Raw genomic sequence first — 22,670 nt, forward strand, 5'->3', positions numbered from 1 at the left:
CACCTTTAGGTGGGAGTCAAACACTCTAACCACTACCAAGTCCTTCCTTCTAAATCATAGAATGTGAGTTGTGAGGTGATGTGAGTTAAAAATGTTATGGGTAAATAAATGTTATTTTCTTTCAAAAAGTGGTTTGAATTGACGTCATGAAGAGACCAACACATGGCCATTCAATGACACTACCTTCAAGAAGGCAATACCAGGAAACAGAAATACTTTAGAAGGTCTTGAGCTGATCTCTAAAACAAACTGCCACTTTCAGTGTATTGTCACGGTGGCCCCTAACCCTAAACCTGCGTCTTAAGTGTGAGGCGGATGAATGACACAAGTGTTCACTTACTGGAAACCCTGGGAACCCACGGGTGCCTGGCTGGCCCTAGGAAAACACAGAACACAAACAGAGATGATGTGTGTTTGGAGGAGCAGTTCTCTCGCAGATTGACGTGGAGATCTCCTCCTCAAAGAAACTCTGTATGAGGAGCTAGACCTCAGAACTCTTGGCCCCCCCCCCCCCCAATACCCACCACCACTCCCCATTGACCCACCTGTCCCCCCCAAAAGCAAAGCCTCCGGGCAGGCCAGTAATTGACTTGGACAGCGGGAGTGATACAGCAGCCCATAGGGGAAACAGTTTTTTTTTTTTAGGAAATCAGTTGAAACACAAAACCTACAAAAAAATAGATGGGGCAAGAAACACAGATTTTCTTCTTCCTCTGCAGGCTTAATAAAGATGGACTGCTGCATGTTATGCATGGCGACAGGGAGGAATGAGTTCCACGTCAATAATGATTAGACAACAAGCTTGGAGTAGTCAGAGTGGATATTCAGGAGGCTACGACTCGGTCTGGTACAAGACTTTTAATATCCTAGGGGATGAGATAGAGAGAGAAGGAGACAGACAGAGAGAGACAGACAGAGAGAGAAAGAGAGAGGAGAGAGAGTGAATGAGACAGTGAGAGAGAGAGCAGAGAGAGAGGGAGAGAGAGAGCAGAGAGGAGAGGGTTTCTACAGACAACAACATAAAGGTAAATTACAGGGACGTAGGAGGGGTTCAGCTAGTGAGACAGATTGTGTGTCTTTGACCAAAGGGCTACTTATTAGGATCTTTGTCTGGGTCTACCAAAGGAGGTTCCCGTCTGCTATCCAAGTATCGAAATTGCACAACTTTATTGGTACCATCTTTCACAGAAAGCACAGGCAATGTATTATTTTTTTGAGACAGAGAGCAAGGAGGATTTTGATGAGGTAAGGCATTTGATTACGATTATTGGTACTATTTTCTTTTTTGACTCTACAAATGACAACTTGGCACAGATGCTGTGGCACGTTGCCAAAAGAGAAATATTAATAATCTCACTTAAAACAATAAACTATGCTTTGACAGCTTCTGTCTGGCTGTGCTTTTATTTTGAGGCTCCTCCTCTGTCTCACTTCCTGCCCGGTCTGCTATGCATTAGAAATGCCAATTACCATTCTGGAAGAGCTGGCACAAACGGCCATGCACTGCTTTAACTACTGATTTAAAAAACACATGTTTGCCTCACTTAAGTGGCCAGACGATTGGCTGTGCTGGTTAAAAAAAAAAAAAAGATATAAAACTGAACATGATGAAGAAAGCTACTTCAAAGTTAAAGCAAGACTAAGGATATTAAATGTGTCATCATAGTCGTTGCCTCATTTCTCCATTATAGCTCCACTGTATGTTTCTTCTTTTTCAGAAAGAAAAAGCAGACAGAGATGCTAAATGATCCAAACCTAAATCAAAAACTTAATGCCATGTACAAACACAGAGGTTTCCAGTCTTGCTATGCGTGGATACCTTTACATTTCCTTAGGTTGGGCCTGGAGAAACATCCTGATTACTTCCTGATTCAACAGGCATGAGTGATTGCCATAATCACAGCCAAGGCAAGGCACACACCATGGGCAATCATCCTTACATCTCATCATTTGATTTGGATGTTGTTGAGAGAGAGGAGAGAGTAGATAGAGAGAGATAAAGAGAGAGAGAAAGAAAGGGTAAAAGGGAAAGAGCTGAAGAGAGACAAAAAAGTGGAAAGAGGGAATGTAGGAGAAAGATAAAGAACAGAGGTTAGGAGAAAAACAGAAAGAGCGATTGGAAGTAGGTGAAAAAGAGGAGAGACAAAGAGTGAGTGAGAGCAGGATAAAGAAAAAAAGAGACACTGATAGGAGTAGGGGATTAAAGGGAAAAAGGTAGTAGTGATTACAGTAGAGAGGAATACACTTACAGGAGGTCCCCTCGGCCCGATGATGGACAGCCCTGGCTCGCCTGGTGCACCCTGAGGAGAGAGGGAGCCACGGTGAGGAGGCCAGGCAAGGATTCAAGGACACAAAGGAAACAAGCTCCTCCATTCTGTCCTTGTGCCGATCTCCGCGGACTCCCATTAGGGCATATTTGTGTAGTGATAGAGGGAGAGCGGTGTCTCTTATATGGTGATATATGTTGACAAGACCTCAAGGAAAATCCATCTACCACCGTAGATTAGAGTTATGGTGTTTCCAGTTCCTAAGACATAAACACTTCTCCTCATCCTATTACCGAGTTGAGGGACATGCCGGCGTTAGTGGTCAACTTTATTTTGACTTTCGGCCCAGAGCAGAAGGAGGTTATGATTTTAGGAGCCATACATTAAGACTCAGAAGGTTAGGCACACTGCTGTGTTTACAGTGGGAGACTTACTGGGCCCTTGCCTATGTCTCGGCCTCCTGCTACACTCTGAGCACCTCCCTCCGCCGCACAATCACACAAACCACTGAGACAAGACCAGGTCCAACTCCGGTTACCAACCACTTTCTCTAATTAGCTTCTGTCCCTCCAGATGAAACTCTATCACGAGGACAGAGCCAATGGCAGCGGCCATCCATCACACAGGGAACTGGTTGATTCTTCACATTTCTGAACAAATATACCAACTATGTGAAGGGGAACTGCTTCCTTTTGCGCTCTCGGTTTGATGAATCGTTTGGGAGCTATGATGGGAAAGGTCGAAACCCTGCTTTTAATGGAAGAGCGAGCAGGGGTCTGGGTAACCGTAAACCTGCTTGGTCATCTTATGGTGCGGTGCGAGCAGACAAGGGAAGATGTGCAAATAACTTTAGACCTGGCTTGGATTACTGTGGTGGGGACAGCGCAGTGAAACACGGCAGAAATAGATCAAAGGCCCAAACCAGCAGCCAAAGCACATAGATGCACACACTGGAACCAAGCGCTGTAATAAAGTGGGAAGCGAACAAAGAAATCACTGATTTTATTTAGCTTGAAATTAAATCGTTTCCGGCCTGGTAAAACATAAAAGCCATGCTGTGGGTTTCTGCCGCTTATAGCCTCCCTTTCCCCTCTTAACCTGCTTGCGTTTACAAGTCGCTTGGCACACAATGCCGTGCTTTGAAACCCACAGAAGCAGTTTTATAAAAATGACGTTTAAATGAAAATATGCCTTTTCTCTATGCATGTCTGGCAGAGTATTGCTATCTTGGAGAGAATGCTTAAAGAATATATGCGCTGCTGGCAGGTTTTCATTGATCACTCAACGACTTCTCCAGCCTCTCGTTTGGCATTAAATGAGCTAACCACACAATAGTAAAGGGTTCCCATTAATAAAACGAGTGCCTAGGAATGGGATTCTTCTGGAAGTTAAGAGAATTTTCTGAAAACAAAAAGAGTTTAGCCCTCCAAAAAAATCCCCTGTAATCACATGGCGTGGATGACTGACGGCCATCTCGTTTTACATATTAGATTGAATTATCTCACAAACCGTGGAAGTATATGAACATATGGCGACCCGGGCACAGCCAGGAGCAATGAACATGCCCCCTCCCCTGGAGAGAGAGGATATGGCCGCTTTTGTGTTTAGAAAATGTTTCTCTCATGGATTGTATGTTATATAACTTTCCTCCCATATCACAACGTCTGAAGTCTCCGTGTTAGAAAGGATACACAATCTTATCTGTATGCAGTGCACGGAACTACCAAAACCCCACCACCCATCGTGTTCCATGTCGCCATATTCTCAAGTGACCGGCTATTTAGGTGGCGGTGCACTCTGACCTTCTCAAGCTAATCCTACTGATGCAAAAATACCCTAAACAAAGCAGGACACAGAGACCCTCATAGATCATAGTGGACTGGTCGCCCTGCAATTTCAGTGTAGACCAGGTATTCTTCAACTTATTCATCTCTGGACCCAAAATAATTGGAGTGTGTCTGTTGGAACCAACCGTTTGCTAGAGAGGTCATGGTTGTGTGCTCTTGAGTGTTTTTCGGGCCACGACCCAACTCTGGATCACAACTCATTTTTGGGCCCCCGACCATAACTTAAGAAACCCTGGTGTAGACACTTGGCAGACATTGAGCAGACATTGAGCAGTAGGTGGGTGCTAATGCTAAAGCTAGGTGCTCCTACACTTACCTTCTCCCCTCCGTGTCCTTTTAAGCCCTGGGTTGAATCACAGCAGACAGTCGCATGCAAAGATCAGGGAAAAAACAGGAGGAGGGAGGGGGGAAGAAGATAAAGAATTAGAGAGGAAGGTGTAGAGAGAGAAGGAGAGAGAGAGAGGGTCCAGTATTAGATACATTAAAAGGGGATGTATGAAACATGCAAAGATGATCAATGGTTGTGGAGGTGGTGGAGTTTGAGGGGACTGTTGTGGTGGTGTAATGGGTGATGGTGGTGTGGGAGGTGTGGCATGTAAGAAGTGGATAGTGTAGTCTCAGGCCAGGCTATATTTCTGACAGAGGCTAAGAAAAGAGGAGCAATATATCGACAGACAACTGGCTTCAGCTCACCAAGCCCCCGACCCAGCCCTAGTTGAACACCAAGTTCAATGTTGTTTCTTTGCCCAATCATTTCTAAATACTACTTAGCTATGCTTTCCTTGGAATAGTATTCTACATATTATCTGATATTTAATTATCTTATTTTCTTTCCCATCAATTTCTTCTAATTGTGTAGTAGTAGCAAACAATTGGGTTCTATGGCTCAAAAGGGGACTCCAGTGTCTGTTCTAGCCAACCACCATGGACTTAAGATAGCTTATGTGTGGTGCAATGTAGCACACCATCGGGTACGATGGTGTGGGATTATATGGTGTAATACTATGGGAATATACATTATGTAAAACTACATAATTAAGGTGCTTTTATGGTACTACGATTGGTACTATGGTACTACGGTGGCCGGAGACCACATAACTCACCATCCGTCCAGGTATTCCCAGACCTCCCTTGTCACCCTAGCAACCAATGCAGAGTCAGAGAAACAGCAGTCAGCGATACCATTAGCCTCGCAATGCTATACTCTTGAAATGGACACCATGACGTTTAAACTTTGTGAGTATCGTCCAAATATAATTCGAAAGCTCAGTTGTGCTCAAGAAATAGTGAATGGTGTGAATGTTTGGCAAAGTGTTGGCCATTGGGTAGTGCATTTTTATAAAATCGGATAGCATGTGGCAAGCGGCCAATGAAAAAATCAAAATAATTCGAAGCTCATTTCCAAATGAAAACATGCTATCATATCAGGGTATCCATTTCAAGACGATCTTTAAAACTGGATTGAGTGATTGGCTCTGTAATAGGGCCTTAGACAGCTGGTTGTAATGCCATGCTAAATGCTAAATACTAGCGTTGGCGTGTAACAGTCAAACATTCTTACTATGACAGCTCAAGCTTAAGACATGCCTGTGTTTCTTAAATGTTCAAATTCAGAAGTCCTGGATGTTTAAAGAACTACGTTTGTATATAAAACATCAGCAAGGACTTTGTGATGATTAACCAGAACCAGGTTATCTGCACCATATTGAAATGACTGATTACAGGAACAGGGTTCCTTTCATGGCCCCATTACACACTCATCCAACCCCCCACCCACCCGCCCCTTACCCCCCCCAGGCCTGGAAGGCAGACCCCGGGGGCACCATGAAGACCCGGGGGTTAGGGCTGGTGATGACAGCTGCTTGACGACTTCATCTGGTGGGGTGGGGTTGGAAACAGGGTGGAGGTGAGTAGTGAAGGGGTTAGTGTGTTCAGAAGGAGGTTTGTGGGGTGAGGGGAGGAGGTGGGGATTTGGGTCAGAAGGTTGTATGAGGTCCTTTTGGGGAGAAGGTAATTTCACCAGGTTTTATTGCAGGTCATTTCGGTTTTTGTTAAAAGCTCCAGGGAGATTCAAGCCAGTTAGGAAGGTGGTAGCTTGGAAATTATTTCCCCCTAAAGTGAAAGGTTAAGGATGCAAAAGTCATGCTTCTTTCTCCTACACTCAACAATTATTATTTTTCCAATTCACATGAGTGAGGACAATTGTAGTAGACATACGTTTCTTGTATGAATATGAATCCTGAATCGGTGAATCGAAATCGGTTTAACAATTGTGGCCTTTTGTGAATAAAATAAAGTGTTTTCCCGCTGAAAGATTGGAAACCAGTCCCACTCTCTAAATCCTATTTATGAAGAATTTATGAGAATACAGAAGGCTGTTGTTATTAACAGAATAATGAATGAATAATGATAATGAATGAACATACTTTATAATATGAAGACATCAATAGTCTCTCTGGGGAACTGACAGATCTCCTCATATCTCTGTCCAAGGTGCTGATTTTAACGCTTCACTGCATTCTCACAATCAGTAGATGATTTACTCTTTTGAGGGTGTTGTTGCTGTTTGGTCAGAAAGTTGAGTATACCCTTTGAGGGCATATGGTTGACCCCAGAAAAGAGATGGATTATCTGTCTGCTTAAAACACATACAGCTCTTGGTGAAGTCTACGCTATCACACACACACACACACACACACACACACACACACACACACACACACACACACACACACACACACACACACACAATTACCAGGGTTCTGGCCGTCTCAAATTCACCGCTGTCTGACCACAGCTGACCGCCAACTGACACTCGTGTACACACAAACATGCACACACACACCCTGGCCCTTTAGCTGACAAACACACCCCACACACCTACGCTGGAGTCAGAAGGATTTATGCTTGGTAGGGCCTAACAAGTCTCAGCTGGAACAGAGAATCAATAAACACACACACACACACGCAGGCAGGCACGGACACACGTACAAGCACATTCACACCAAATAGCTGACCTTAGTCACACTTGGACGACTGAAACTATAACACACTCAAATGTACATTCAGTCGCAACACTGATGCTATGTTTAGATGTCAACGAAAGGTAACTCAATATTGTATGATACATGGTTGCAGAAATCCATAGTTTTAAGATGTGACCAACCCTTGAGAGTAGGTTTGATGAGTGTAGGGGAGCAGCCAATGAAAAAGGGGGGAATACAATAACTTGGGGAGCTTAATAATAATAATAATAATACATTGGACTTATGGCGCCTTTTAAAAACACCCAAGGTCACCTTACAATAAAATAAAATAGAAGTAAGAAAGAGTTTCATGGTCAAGCAAATAATTATATGGCAATATATGAGTTAATGTGTGTCTCTGTCCATCTGTCTGCCATTCTGCCTGTGGCTGCCATTCAGTCTGCATGCCAGTCTGTCTGTCTGCCTGCCTGTCATTCTGCCTGCGTCGTCGGCCAATCTGTCTGTATGTCTGCATGCCCGTCTGTCTGTCTGTCTGTCTGTCTGTCTGCAGGCCAGTTGGTCTGTCTGTCTGCAGGCCAGTTGGTCTGTCTGTTTGCATGTCTGTCTCTCTGTCTGCATGTCTGTCTGTCTGCATGTGTGTGATATAATAGAAAGAACAATGTGTTTATGAACCATCCATCATACAGAAAGACTTCCACATCCTTTGTTAAAAAATCTCCAATGGAAACCACATTCTGTGGAAACGCTGCAGACGGTTTTAAATTCAGAAAGGTTCCAAAAACCACATCCTCGTTCACCCTCATCGTACTCCAACACAACGTGTGAGTTCATTTCCAGTCAGTTGACAGGCATAATCAATCACAAAGTACTGGAATGAACGTCAGCCTTCCAATGACACAGAGTGTCAGCTAATCTCAACCAACCGCCCCAAAAACACTTGGAGAGAGGAAAGGAAAAGGTCGTCCCCTCTACACCTCAAGTGGTTTTATGGACCTGTTTCACAAGTGGTCCTGTCGATGCTAAAATGGGGGGTTGCTGTTGGGGACTGGCAACCTCGGATAAAGGTCATATGAGGGAGGGCCACCTGTCGCCCTACTGGACACCAGAGGGACCTGAGCTCTTCAGAAGCAGTCTTCTCAATGTGTTAGTGTAATCAGAAAGCCAGATAGCACACAGCACAAAGTTGTTAAGACGGAAAAGAGGGCCGGAGTCCGGGTTGATTCAAATATACAATTGAATTTTAAAGTATGTTAGCCAATCAGCTGCCTCCTAACCAAACAAACAGTTGAGGACATGTGGAAGACATTTTTGACTTCCGAATTCAGACCCTCTTTTGTATAGAGACCCTCTGACATCTCTATACTGAGAAACCACGTTTATTACTGGCGTAAGGAAATATAGCCTGGTTTATTGAAATGGTATACTTCAAGGCTGTATCAGAAAGATTTTTACTCCTTCATATCATAAAAACATTAGACAAGGATGCTTAAACGACCTGTTAAATCCCAAGTGCTTTACTATCGCCTCAGAGAGTTTCTGAGCTCATTTAATTTCTAAGCAAGCAGTCACTACATTTATTTTACTAAACAGATGTGGAAGCTGAGCATGTCAAATCTAATCTCATTCAGCCTTAAAGCCCCTAGGAGGAGATATTTTGAAAGCATTAGACGTTCCCCCTGAACTGTGTTTTTAAGGGGATAACTTTCCAGAGAAAGAGCTGTTACTTCATATTGCCATTTAGTGTGGCTTTAGCTCTGGCCTCTAGCTCTGGTCAAAACTTTGGAAATCCAATTTGGTGTCAATAAATTATTGAATCATTGAATATGCATTGCCAACCATTTCCAGTAATAATATAATTTGCATTGGCTGGATGGATGCAGATTTAAAAATAAAGTCTTGAAGGCTTGCTTTTTGCTCCACAGGACTTCACAGGACATCAAGTTCTGGAGGCCCCGAGCAAATCCAAATGTTCTCATGTCAGTCCATGCGTTGAAATTGAACAGACATATAAACTCCTGGTAGGGTCTGAGGTCGTGATTGTAACGGTCTCCGTGGTCTCAGTGAGGAGAGCAGAGGGTCATGAAACACACAGGCGCACGTGAGAAGAGAGAGAGTCACGACAGAGGTTTACCGGAAAGCCTGCTCGCCCCGGAGGACCCTGGGGAAGGGGTGAGAGGAGAAGAGGAATACAAACAGAGACAGTCAATCTCAACAATGCTCAAGTCAAGCACCACATTTCACAAGACTGCAGGGCCGGAATAGAATGATGATGAAGGATAATGTTTTTTCGTAAAGGTTTGATTATCAACTTGATATATCAACTGTATGTTTTAGATAGTTTTGAGTGTTGAATCCATATTATCCATTAAAAATAAAATAAAAGAATGAAAAGGAGTAACAAATGATGCACAGCATCATCAGTTACAGCTTGAACAATCTAGTTTCCAAAGACATGACAAGATGTTGAATCACAGAGACACATGTAAATCACGTCCTGCATCCCGACTCAATGCTACAGTTTCGACTTTAGACCTTTTGAGCACTGAACTGGCTCACTGTTCTCAAGTCGGAGGCGGACATGACAAGTCGTTGGCATGGTGATTTGAAAAGTAAATTCAAAACAGCGGTTTGATAACGTCTACATTCAAGAGGGGGGCATTTGAGGAAAACAATGTCAGACGTCAAGGGCCTTTTGTCTCTGCCGGGCGGGCGGAACATAAATCAAGCGTTCCTTCAGGTGTGACTCCATTTTAAGGGGTGTACTGCTAATTGCCGGTCCGTCTAAATAAACAGGAACTCTTGACTCTTTCTCGAGTGCTGAAGCATTCATACTTCCCAGAGCTGGAGGATAACCTTCTGAAGGAGTTCCTGGTTCCCTGAATGCTGGCATCTCCTCACTATCCCCCCTCAGAGTTTCCTCTGGGGGGCCTGTTAGTACTTCCCTCCCCAGTGTGGGCTAGCGCTGGCCGACAGCAAGACGGGGAAGTCATTATTCACGCACCGATACTCTCCGAAGCGGGACACTCCACACTACTGCACATCCCCTGTGGTTCCCCCTGTCCACAGAAACACACTAAGAATTCATAAATCTCAGACAATAACCAGAAATAATCGTACAATACCACAATAGTAGCAGAGACGCCTTCAGATGGTGTGTGTCTGCCTTGACCGAGAGAGATAAACCATTTGATTGTAATTAACGTGCCGTTTCTGGACCCCGTCAAACGTTGGGTGCGATGAGGGCCGTCGGGGCGACAGTAAGGGCGACCACCGGATTCCAGAGCCCCCGCCTGTCGAGAGGGCAGCGGTGAGGTGTGTGTACCCCGAGTGGGAACCTAACACACGGGTGTCTATGTGTTCGCTACAGGTTCTCTGGAGGGACATCTGCTTGAGGATCATACTGTCCCCCCCCCCACCCCCTCACCTTGTGGGAAAGCAGACCTGGTTAGCGGTAGGTCTTGACCCTTCCAACATGTGCTTCTTATTAGGGGACCGTGGAAGGCCGCTGATTATCACGGGACCGTCCGGTTGGTCAAACCCGGGTTGGCAGGATGACAGGTCTTCACGGTTCTCGTCCCTGATTTGTTTTGTGTTATCCAGTAGGAAAACCTATACATATATATATTGATGTATAAATGTATATTTATGTGTTTGATGGGTGATAGTAAAGAAGTGAAAAGATAAAACGTTCAGAAAAACACGTATATAATACATATTAATAATCCTGTATCTCTATAATGCCGTAACCTGCAACTATACTCACATTACATCCATATATCGTATTTCTAGATAAAAGCATCTACCACATGTCAATAACACATATTTCAATCAAAGTCCACCATACTTTGCAAAGCCTGTATGCTCTTTCATGTACGAGGACTAACGCCAGTTGTACATAATTGGCTCTTTGGTTCCTTCCCCGCCCCAATCTCCTCTGTGACTTTTGGTTGGCTGCGCTCATTCAGAGTATCCAAACGGAAGCTCAGTGACAGTCATGGATTGTTCGTGCCTGTGCATACTCAACCTTTAATTGCAGAGAAAACAAGGGCAGAGGGTCAAGCCTCTTGTGTGACCTTTCCTCAGCAATAGACTTACGGTTTTCAAAAGACGACAAAGGTTCAAAGGTTTCCAAAAACAGGAAATGGCCAGTTTTACGTTTTATGCTTTTTGGGTGGCAGTGTCAATGGTGATTGTGTGTTAGATTTGATGTGTTTTAAAAACAGGAGCCAGGCCGTATCCATACAGATGTCGCTTTACGACTTGTGGACAAAGAGCATATTTGTTACAACTGACTCCATTAAGGCCTGCCTTTCAATAAAAACAACTTGGATTTATATTAGCACATACATTCATAGAATTTTTAAGTTGTCTGGTCTTAAAATAACACATGGCCAATTGCTTGATTCCTATCAAATTTCCTTTCACGCAACAATGACTTTTGTTTCAGATCAGGTGTAGATCATCTGAGAATATTAAACTCTAAACAAACATGCCATTTCACTCTCTGTTCCCGCGCTCTTGATTTAGCTGGGATCCCTCACCAGAAACTACAAACAATGGCCCAAGTGGCTTCTTCCCAGGGACTGAGGCAACACACGCCCCGGCCAGGAAAGCCTGACTACCTCTGGACCGCTCGGAGGCTGCATCCTGCCAACTCATCCCGGCTCCAGATCCCGTCCCACCCATCCATCTCTGCCCCGAGCCTAACCAGGGCCTCTCCAAGAACCAACTCCCCCCCTCCCCTCCCCGGTGCTGACACCCAGGGACAGCAGCTGTCAGAACGGTGCCCGACTATGGCACCTTGAACACAATGTTCCAGACACCCCTGTCCTCCTTACCATTCCCAGGGGTGGAGGGGGACCCACAGTAGACGTCAGGGAGTCACTTTAAAACGCATTGGCTAAGGTCAGAGATCGGACCGACGCAAGCGTTTGGCGTGAGGCTGGCCAGCAGGGACTAGCACTCTGGGACTAGCAAACAGGGAGCAACCGGCATACGAAGAGTGGGGGAGGATGGGCTTGGCCTCACTATCTTACATCATCAACCTGGAGTCCACCCTGGGACCGCAGCTCACAGTTTCCAGGGAGGAACTCTGGCCGTGGCGCTCACTAGATTCACTGCACTCACTGAAGTAGTCTGTCAGGCCCAGGTAACTGAGGCAGACTAATCATGAAATATTCCATTTCCTTAAAAACAAAGACTGAGTGACTGTTGTATGGTAAATAAATGTCAAAGTGGATAATACAATTATAATATTTGTCTGACAAAGATTATAAATTATCACCAAAATGTGATAAACAACCATGGTAACAAATAAGAACAATTGACCAACAATATAATGGATGAACAAATAAGTAAATAAATTCCACAGGCACTTTACCACATACAGGTTACAAGGCTTCTGGTCTACTTACTGGAGGTCCTGCAAGAGAGAAAGGGAGAGGGAAAAAAAGGGAACACAGATTAGTTGCATGATGATAACAGAAAAAAGGATGAATCAAACTATTTCCACTGGGATTCATGAGAGCGAAGAGGAAACGGATTGACGAGTAAACAGTAACAGCAAACCTCAGAGAGACCAGCATCTCTGCTCAAACACCTGTTATTGCAATTGCTGTCTGCGAGGGGCTCAAAGCGGTCACAGATGATGTCACTTCACAAAGCCATTCAAACTAGTGACATCAGGCAGCTGCCGCAAACATGAGCCAATCATAAATAGCGATCACAATAAGCTTTGTCTGAAGCCGTATTGATTATATTATATTGATTGTTTGTGTGGTACATTTATTGTGTGCAGCAAGACATTGTATCGCCATGGCTGTTTCCTTGATCAGTAAGTAAACATAATTAATAAACACACGTCACTGTAGAAAAACGTTGTAAAATTTATTTAAGATTTAAGATTGACTAACAAAGCCCATGGTCCCATGTGAGTCCTTTCCAGGCCTCTATGCCATCTGAAAAACCACCTCTGTCCAGCCGCTTGGGACAGAAACGGCGACACATTGAGACCGCTTAACGTCTCCCAGCCTCCTTTGGCAACATCGGAAACAGACACTCTTTTCCGGTGGCTTCCAAAAGTTGGTGAAGGGGGGAAAAGTTTGGTGTGTTTGGAGCGTGGCGCCAGATGAACCGCTGTTCTGTCTGAACACTGAGCCAATGAACCAAACCGTGTTCCTTTAAGCCTTGTGCCTCGGTATGCCTCCACTCAAGACTACTGCTAAGAGCTTGGTGACGTTGGAGCCCGGTAACAAGGATGATCTATGGTCCCTATCCATCTTACTGTGGTTACTGCTTAACCCTTGCATTAGGTCCTAATAACAGGACTTAATAGCGGTTTGAACAGCTTTCAGCAGAAACAAGTCTATCGAGGAGTACGTTTTTATTAGAGACCCTGTCTTTGGTGAAAGCCGATTCCAAACCCAGAGCCTGGTATGTGGTTTATGTAGATTACAGATGCTTCAAACGTGCTCATCAAAGACATATGCTGCAGACCGCTGGCAAAAACCAGATATACTCTCACACTCAAAGGAATGGGCTTCCTCTGATTTCTCTGTAAGCAGAATCACACAAAGCCTGCAGTCAACTGACAAAATCAATTACCACCAGATCAAGGCACGGGTCACAAAAGATGTCATTACGTCACTGAGAGCAAGGTGAAGGAAATTAATATTGGCAAATTACCAATGTGAAATGTCAACATGAATCCCCTACGTTGTCCTCCAACGGATCTATCCGGTCCCAGGCCTGAATTCGGTTCCAACCACCAATTCCAAACTCACAAAAATAAACCACTGCCATCGGGTAAATATGTGCATAGTATCCTTATGGAAATCAAACATTTAGAGGAGAGAGCCTGTTCTTCAGTCCAGCTGAATTGAATAGGATGGGAATATTTCATTCCCCCTGCTTGTTTTAGGTGAAAGCTGCAATGTTGCTACAGTGTCAACACTCAAAATGAAAAAAAAATTAAAATAAAAAAATTGGCTGACCTTAAAGAAATAACAAACACTTGGCATTTATTTGAACCAATCGGAGTCGGCTGTTGATAACTGGTGTTGGATGGTGTCACTGTGGTTTTATTTAGGTGTTTGGTTTCACTCTAAAGAGGTGAAGTAGTTCAAAACTCACCACTGTATTACCCTATAAATTCCAGACTCCTCTTTCCATTCATTTGCAGCATCAAAAAGGTACTTCATATCCTAAAGAATCGGTGAACCAGTATGTCTGATCATTCCTGTGGTTTGGTAGGTATCTGGGAGTGAGCTTTAACACACAAAAAAATAATAGGAATGACAATTTTCTCCCCCTCTGGCCCGCTCCATTATTCTCCCATTTCCTGCCATTTTCTTGATCGTCTTTTTGTGGGGGAGTTTCTGTTTTTATTGTAATTTGAGGTGACATGTTTAACAGCTTGTGCTAAACCGGGCATATGATATTTCCCAACAGTGGTGCGAGCTAAATGTGTGATCGAGGGGTGGATGTTTGAATAGCCAGCTAATGGTCGCTAACGGGTTGGGAGTATTCGAATAAATTAGCGGTGGCGCCATTGTCACTCCCAGTATTGCCCAACAATTACCAGCTCAATTACCCACAGTAAATGCTCTTACTGGCCTACACACACACACACATGCCGACACTCATTAATAAGGTACCGGATAGCATAGTCGTAAGGGTGTTTGACCGCCAGCTAAAAAAGGCTCTAGGTTACAACCCCAAAGGCTGCAGTCTGTACAACAGCATTAGGACAACTTCACTGTAAGTTGCTTAGGCTATAAGTGTCCGCTAAAAGACTAAGCAGTAAACAGATGAATGGAGAGGTGTGTGTTTTTCATTCACTAATAGTTGCACACATCTTGTTCTCGGCAGGCCAATCCTACCTGGGGCACCACTGCGACCTCTCTTTCCCGTCGACCCTGGTTGAGAAACGGCCGGCAGTTAGTCACAGGTTGCTATGGCAATGTCCCCTTTAACGGGTGGCAAGGTTCCCTATTGGACAAACTGCATCTATCCATCTATATGTACGTATTGGATCTAACAATCATGAATAAAAACCAAATAAGAATAATCAAAATCTACATACAAGCACATTCTGCTAAAATGCCCATTTATGTATTTAAAAATATCAGTCCTAAATCAAAAAAAGTTAAATTTTTTTGAACAATTCAATAAAAGCACAGCTACACATAGCAGGAGTTGAATCATGCTTGCAAAAGCCAGCAGCCCCAACATTGTAAGCCTAAACCGGCTTTGCACGCAAGCATGAAACCGAGATTCCTACTGCATTCTGGGCCCACCATCACATCCTCTTGGCTCGGTGTACACAAGGAACATCAATAGACTCCCATGAGCCAATGGCATCCTGGGAACCTTTAGGGGGTGGGTGGGTGTCGGGTAGTGTTGTCGGGGTTGGGGGGCGGGGGTTCAAATATAGCCTAGCCTGCGATGGCGCCAAAGAACGGTTATGCTGAAGCTAGGACTTCACATGCAACAAGCGGATGGCAGCGCATGACAGACAGGTCCTACACATAAAGCCGCACGCACACATGGACAATTGTACACATACGGACTCGTGTTCCTCAGGGCGTTTATGTCATCTATGCCGGGCCTCTCGCTCTCCCGGGCTTTACTGGTGTCCCAAGGTCCAGACCACCTGTTGTTCCCCTCTTATGTAAAAAGCCTTGTTTGGCAGAGCCCGGAAATGAAGAACTTAAGACTGCATGCCAGCATGAACACTCATTGGCTGTTCCTGTAGCCATAGTCAACAGCCAATGTGGACCAGGGTTTCTCACACACTGGGTAAATTGAATCTGATGTGGTCAGATATGCAGAACTAAACAGAGAGTTTTAGTTTTAGAGAGTTTTTAGACGTGGAACAGGTGCAACAATAATGGTGTAGGCATAGCCTCACGTCAACACACCACCAGGTCATCTCCCCTTTATTCCGGTTACACAAACCTTTGTGTCATTCAGTGGGCGTACCCGGGCGGTGGAGGCCTCTGGGCAGGTGGGCCGCCATGTTTGGAGTACTGGGACACCGAGCCAGGAATACCTCCTGGAATTCCAGCACTGAAAATACTCTTATCCAAAGCCCAGTGCTGCCCCTGCCTCCTCCAGCCTGCCCCTGCCTCCTCCAGCCTGCCCCTCCCTCCCCCAGCCTCCCGCTATCCCGTTGCTCTCTCAGACCCTCGCTCGGAGGCCGGCGTAAACGTACCAACTGTCAGAAGACCGCTTGTGTGAGGCTCCACTTGGAATGGAGGAAAACATTGAAGCCTGCGCTGAGCATTGAGTGATACCGCTTACGTATAAAATACAACTCCATATAATATTTCAAGATATAGTGTACGACATTGGGAGGTTGATTCTATGCTTAATTAATATCAGTGATTTTGTATGGAAATATTAATCGATTTCGATTTAGATGCATTTAAATTGGATGCATTTCCCCAATGGGTTTTAAGGAGTTATTCCGTGCCCATGTAAGGGGTGTGTTGTGAGACACATGATAAATAAACAGTAATACATACTGCATGTGGACGCAGAGTTTGGACCCCTGCACCAGGAATGGCTTGAGCTAGCAACGTAATCACGGGGGTGATAATGACAGATACCGTGTTGATGATCAACTGGATTCCCTGAGGAAGGCCTCAGGGAATACAGAGAAGCTTCCGGAGAAACCAGTAGGGGACACTCTATACTTTGGAAACTGAGTCTGACATTTTATATATATCTGGCTACTTAACTACTGCTTGAATTTGTTTTTATTGGCGCAATTAAGACTGGTGTGCATTTCAAGTCAATACGGCCACCCAGTAATGGCATTCCAGTATCCAAATACTGAATTATATGCATTAGATTATTATATTATTCAAAAAGAGCCAAATTTGTACGCCTTACGTCAACGACTTTCCAGTGAAATTGTGCAAACAGTAGAGGAGTTTGGGCTATTTAGAGATGTGAATCCATCAAAGGATGAAATGGCATGAACTTTTGCCATTTTGGGAAAAAGAAAATCTGCACTTAGTATTAAAGCCTGGAAAAACCATCTGCCGAATGTCATGGCTTTTCACTGTTTTCACATAAACCCCCCAGTTTCCAAATATAAAATGGATATATGACCTTTACAGCGAGGCTGGTCCAAATCTAGTGCAGTAATGAAAGTAAGAAAAAGGAAATACGGTGTCCCTTTAAAACCCTGCCTCACCGCCCGGGATCCACGGGGGAACATATAAACCTTAACAACTGTGATATTGAGTTCTGAGTCCTCACCACTTACGTCTAGACCAACTAACATCCACATAACACACACCCGTTCCCCCCCATGCTCATTTCAAACCCTAATACCGTGATGCTGGGTTGAGAGCGTGTACGTAACAGATCCTGTGTGCAGAGCACAGAGACGGATGGACCGGAACCACAGGGACAGAGATCCTCATTCCTCACTCAGGGACCCTTGGGAGACAGTGGACGGGTCACAGAGAATCCTTATGTCGTTCTCTAGCCATGACCAACGTTATTACCTGGTGGGGTTTGCTAAGAAGCACAGGCTGAGGTTTTTTTGGCAGTAGTTTTCCACTGCAGTCACTCTGTGGGAAAATGTGACGTATTAAAAAGGGACGATTTGAAAAGAAGCAGATATTTGTTGCCGCTCTCCAACACAAGAACCAAACTCTGTCTGATACCGTTGTAGTTTGAAGGCCACAAACCGCCCAAAACTTCCCGTCACCAGCCACCTGTTTAGCGGTCAATCTCTCCAGACACACCGGCTCAAATTCCATCCACTTATACAAGTGTGAAAATAAGTGCGGCTGGCACCGGTTTGACACAAAACCTAGTGGTGCCGTGAGGCTAAGGTTAGCGGTTAGCCCATTAGCTGGTCCTCCGTGTTTTCTGCTGCATCATACCACACTGTAACGCGAGTGGACGTGCAACGAAAGGTCAGCTTCAAACTTAGTTCACAAGTGGTTTGAACCATAACAGTTGGGACGTGGCATCTTGAGCCCGGCGGTGTATGCCCATTGCCCAGGGGCGTTAGGGAAGGTGATGCCCAGGGGCAGGAGCGGAGCTGATTAACCAACATCTAACCAACACCGGTGGTGCAGGTTACCTACACTATTGTGTGTCCAAGTGTCTGCTACACAAAGCTAGGGCTGTGGTTCAGAGAACCTTGAACACTCAGTTTTCTGCATTTTAAATAATGTGAAAAACATGGGTAACTCATGACATACCTCATTACCTAAATATCCTAAATATATCCTATAGATCTTCCTGCTCATACATGATCTGGTGGGATTCTTGTAAATGCTGGTATAGAAGAACCAATGCGGTACCCTCTCTGTATGTCAGATCTCTCTGGAGACGGACCAGAGAATATTTCCAACATCTCCTGGAACTCCGAACAAACAACACGACTAATCCAGGAATTAAACAATTACCTGAGCCTCTGAAAGCAGATCGCCACAAACGCTACATTGTACGTGTGCCAGAAAAGGCCAGTATTAACAGCATACACCATAATCCACAAACAAATGCTGTCAGAAAAGGGAAAAGGCGTGCACGCACACAGACACACAAACACAAACAAAATGCCCTACACTTGATAGAACAAAACCCTTTAATGAAATCCATTGTGAGGTAAGTAGTCTGAGGAAGCTTTCACATACTGCCCTGTTTTAACTGCTGCGCTCACATTTGTCTTTATTCCACACCAAATGGATTTTTAGAAAGAAAAAACCCTGAGATGATTGAGCATTGGGTGGATGGCTCTTGTTTAAATGTTGACGATAGTCAAACAAACATGAGTACGGTAGAGTTAAAGTTACGAATGGTTAACTTCAAGCAGCTCATAATATATAGACATACTTTATATGAACACAAATATGTAATATGGATTCTCAACATGCCAGCATCTGATTTGGTCAAAGTTTACGTGCCACAAAAAAAAAAACTTTTTAAACTTATTTTCCCATATAAAACCTGAACTCTATGATTAACAAATTAGTGAGACTTCTAAAGTGTACGTTAGCTAAGGATACGTTAGGTAAGATTTTCCCCCGACTTGCCAATTTCACCTCAGTGTCCAGGATGGCTGAGGCCTTTCAGGTCCACACAGTCCAGTGGTTTTAATGAGCCTGGAGCCCTCAGCTACTCTCTCATTGACTTAATGGAGGGGTAGCGCCATAGAGACACACTCGGGGCTTATTCAGCCTGACAGGGGCTGTGCTTTTGTACACTGGGAGCCATAGTTAGTAGCTTCAAGGCAAGAATTAGAAGCACACAAAAGAAACATGGAAGGAAATCTATTCAACGTCGAACGCTAGAGAGGAAACAAGCGGAGGTCGTCCGATGTCCAGGATGTGACCCGAGGAGGTAAGCCGGGTCGTCTTGACTAAATCAGTAACACAATAAGAGAAGTTTTAAAGGCACCGTTTCAGATCCAGCACAACACACAAGTTGCAGAAACACACCGCAGGGGAGGGTGACGGGAGGGAAAATAAATGTGCATAACCCATATCCATAAAAAAAATAACCTTTTACTGGAAGACGTCTGAATATACGTTGTTCCTGCCAGGATCTGACCTTACAGGCGCCTCTCTGCTGTTAAACGACCTTCAGTCGTCCACAAGCGTATGTCACAAACCCCCCCACCATGGCTGGGTTGTCGCCAGCTGAAGTAATCAGTCTGGACCTCGTTTATTTTAGAGGGGGGTGCGAGGGGGGAAGACGGTAGAAATGCCAATCCATGTGCGCATTTTTTAAATCATCCCAGGTTAATAAAGTCTGTCCTGGACGCATATCCTACCCTAAGGCAGCCGGGCGGGGCTGGTGTATACATCCACCATAATATCACAGGGATTGTTGTGGTATCGTAGTTTGACTGGGATGATGTCTTTCTTCTGGTATAAAGGCAACATTATAGTTAATCCCAGGATTTCCTGGGTTTATTAAATCATGGAAGCAGAGTTAAATAAATACTGCATAGAAGTTTATATAAAAAAAACACGCAAAATCTCTCTCAAAACATTAGGTAAAAATCTTATCAGAAAGCAACTTGCAATAATACACTGGTTATGTAAACAACTAGCTCTCAGGCTGCAAGAGCGGTCTCCAAACATTCCCTTCCTGTGAACCACACATCTCAATCAGACAGCGAGCATCATGGGTGTGGACCCTTCTTGACCCATAATCCCCATTATTTACCCAAGACAAATGGCAAGGCATCCCAGTGAAGGTTAAACCTACAAGCCCACAAAGATCAGAGAGCAAGAACATGTTCCTCGCGAGCACAAAAGCCATTAAACATTTTACACACAAATTCAGACAACAGTGTGTGCTTTGTGTGAGCTAGGGTGGCATATTTGACCTTCCTCTCTCCTTTCAGGATATATATGGATATAAATACCCTTGGGTGATATTTTAAAGAGCGAGACCGGAGACCGGTGACCTGGCCCATTGTCGCCGCTTTGGAATGAATTACTGGTCGAGTTTTGCTGCCACTGCCGCAAGCGAAGAAAACAAGACATTACAGCGGGGTTATTGTGTCGATCTACAAGCAGTCAGGAGGTATCAGATTTCCCCCACCCTTCATAATGAGGTCTCAAATGTTGGACAACTTAGAAAAATCATTAGTGTTGACCACATCATTTATTTTGAATTAACAACCAGACATATGAGCTCGAGAAATCCAAAGAAAGCTGTTCCAGGAGTGTTTTCGCTCTGCTTCCACACCCTACTTCAATTTGCCTCTGAACACGTGCGATTATGAACTACAGGAATTTTTATGAGCTCACATCTTTTAAGTTGCGACTTTTGTCATTCTTCACCCCTCAACATTATTCAGCAAGCGACGGCAGACGCATGTCATCGTTTCTCGAGAATATCTAATCCCTGTACGCGTTTTTACACGGCAATTAGTCACTTTCCTAATGCCCAGCGGTCTTAAAACCAACACAGGCTGGTTCAGAGCTCCTCAGGTTTCCCAAGTGTAAAACAGTCTATCATCCCAGGGCGATGAGTGAGACAAATGCTTCTGGCTGCAATTTATTTAGCTCTATCCTTGCAAGGTGAGCCTGGGCTCCAGCAGAACACCGCTGGTCGACGGACCCCAGGAGGATCTGCCGCACGACGCTTCATCATCACCCAGCTGAATTCATAACTCAGAGAACAAAAAACAAAAAGAAGGGAATAAAAATAAAGATGAGGTGCCGTGTGGATTTTAGGAGCAGATTCCTGCGGGTTTCGAGTTACCGGGCAGAACGATAACGTCTCGCCGCGCAGCGCCACGCAAGTTATTAAAACAGAAGCTCAGACGGCGAGGGCGAGTGGGATCAAGGGCCTGTGAGTGAGGTGCTCGTCGAAGTAAAAAGGGGTGAGTGTGGAAGAGGAGGAGGAGGAGGAGGAGGAGGAGGCGGTGGTGATGGAGGAGGGGATGTGTTTAGCATGTGTGCTGCAGGGGGGGTGCTTGGCCTTTGGCCAGCCTCGCGCTACACACCGACGCTCTTCACGTTCAAACAGGGGCCCCATTTGTAATGGCACTCACCTGTTGAGCTAATTACTAAAACAGACGGGCCGCGTGTAAATACGGCGGGTCTCACGCATCGACGGAGACCGGAGCGGTCTGGACCTGAACCAGACCGAACGGCACTCATGAAGAAGAAATACACAGTCAAAGGAAAAATAGAAAAGGAAATGAATGTGTATTGCACCAATTTTGTTGGGGTTTTATGTGGGAATAAAAAGCTGAGAGGGCCGTTTGATTGTTAAAATGGGAGATTGCCGCACTGGCTCCAGTCCTCAGAAGTTGCTCCGGAGTTCTTTAAGTGTTTTTGTGAAAACCCCACAGCCAAGACATTCGGCACACACTTGGAGGCCTGCAGAACAACTTACGGTTTCAGCATTTCTGCGGTAACACCTAGGGATCCCAAAGACCCCCCCAGCATCGAAATCACACCGAATCCAAAGACAACACTCAACACCATATCGGTGCTCCATGCGGCCCAGTGAGAGCTTCTAGCCACCGCTCGGACGGGTAAAGGCATTAGGCCGGTGTGTCGCAAGAGCCCGAGTGCCACAGGCAGCTTGTTATCAGTGGGGACACCCCAGTCCCACGGTTCAGGTTCGGACCTGTCATCGCTGGTATTAGTTAGTCTGCTCCAAAACAAATGAATCAAACACTCAGGGTGCTTTAATGGTTGTAAACAATCAGCTACAGAAGAGGACACAGACAGGCCGTTCAAGCAGTACTTGGAACAATTCTTCATCTTGACTTGTTAGGCGATACCCACATCTAGAGTAAATAATGGCCTGGCTGAATAAACATCTTTCCCATATGGGGAGAAACAAATGCAGAATCATTTAATGACTCACCACACTACCTACAATGTGGAGCTATCGTTTAGCTTGGAAATATCATATTGTGTCAAGCATATTTTTTCAGGCATATTCCAGATGAAGGCGATATTAGGAGAGGATTGTGAATTCCTGCGGCACTCTCCGTAAAAAAAAAAGTGCCCCATCAACTGTCTAGTTCCAACCAAACGGGAAATCAACATAAACACTATGGCTATTGA

At 44.8% G+C, this 22,670-nt stretch overlaps 1 protein-coding gene across 1 annotated transcript in view; it reads right to left on the minus strand.

Annotated features, from left to right (window-relative positions):
- Window positions 1-22,670, minus strand: part of col13a1 (collagen, type XIII, alpha 1) — an 86,508-nt gene that overhangs the window by 34,774 nt on the left and 29,064 nt on the right. Inside the window, exons 3-9 of the mRNA XM_084470516.1 lie at window positions 14,982-15,017; window positions 12,516-12,523; window positions 9,233-9,259; window positions 5,218-5,253; window positions 4,431-4,457; window positions 2,250-2,300; window positions 341-376 (exon numbers count right to left, since the gene is read on the minus strand). Coding sequence (XP_084326642.1) covers window positions 341-376; window positions 2,250-2,300; window positions 4,431-4,457; window positions 5,218-5,253; window positions 9,233-9,259; window positions 12,516-12,523; window positions 14,982-15,017 — 221 coding nt within the window. The remainder of the gene's footprint in view (window positions 1-340; window positions 377-2,249; window positions 2,301-4,430; window positions 4,458-5,217; window positions 5,254-9,232; window positions 9,260-12,515; window positions 12,524-14,981; window positions 15,018-22,670) is intronic.

This window comes from Micromesistius poutassou, assembly GCF_964030765.1.
Source record: "Micromesistius poutassou genome assembly, chromosome: 7".
In the NCBI taxonomy this organism is placed as follows: domain Eukaryota; kingdom Metazoa; phylum Chordata; class Actinopteri; order Gadiformes; family Gadidae; genus Micromesistius; species Micromesistius poutassou.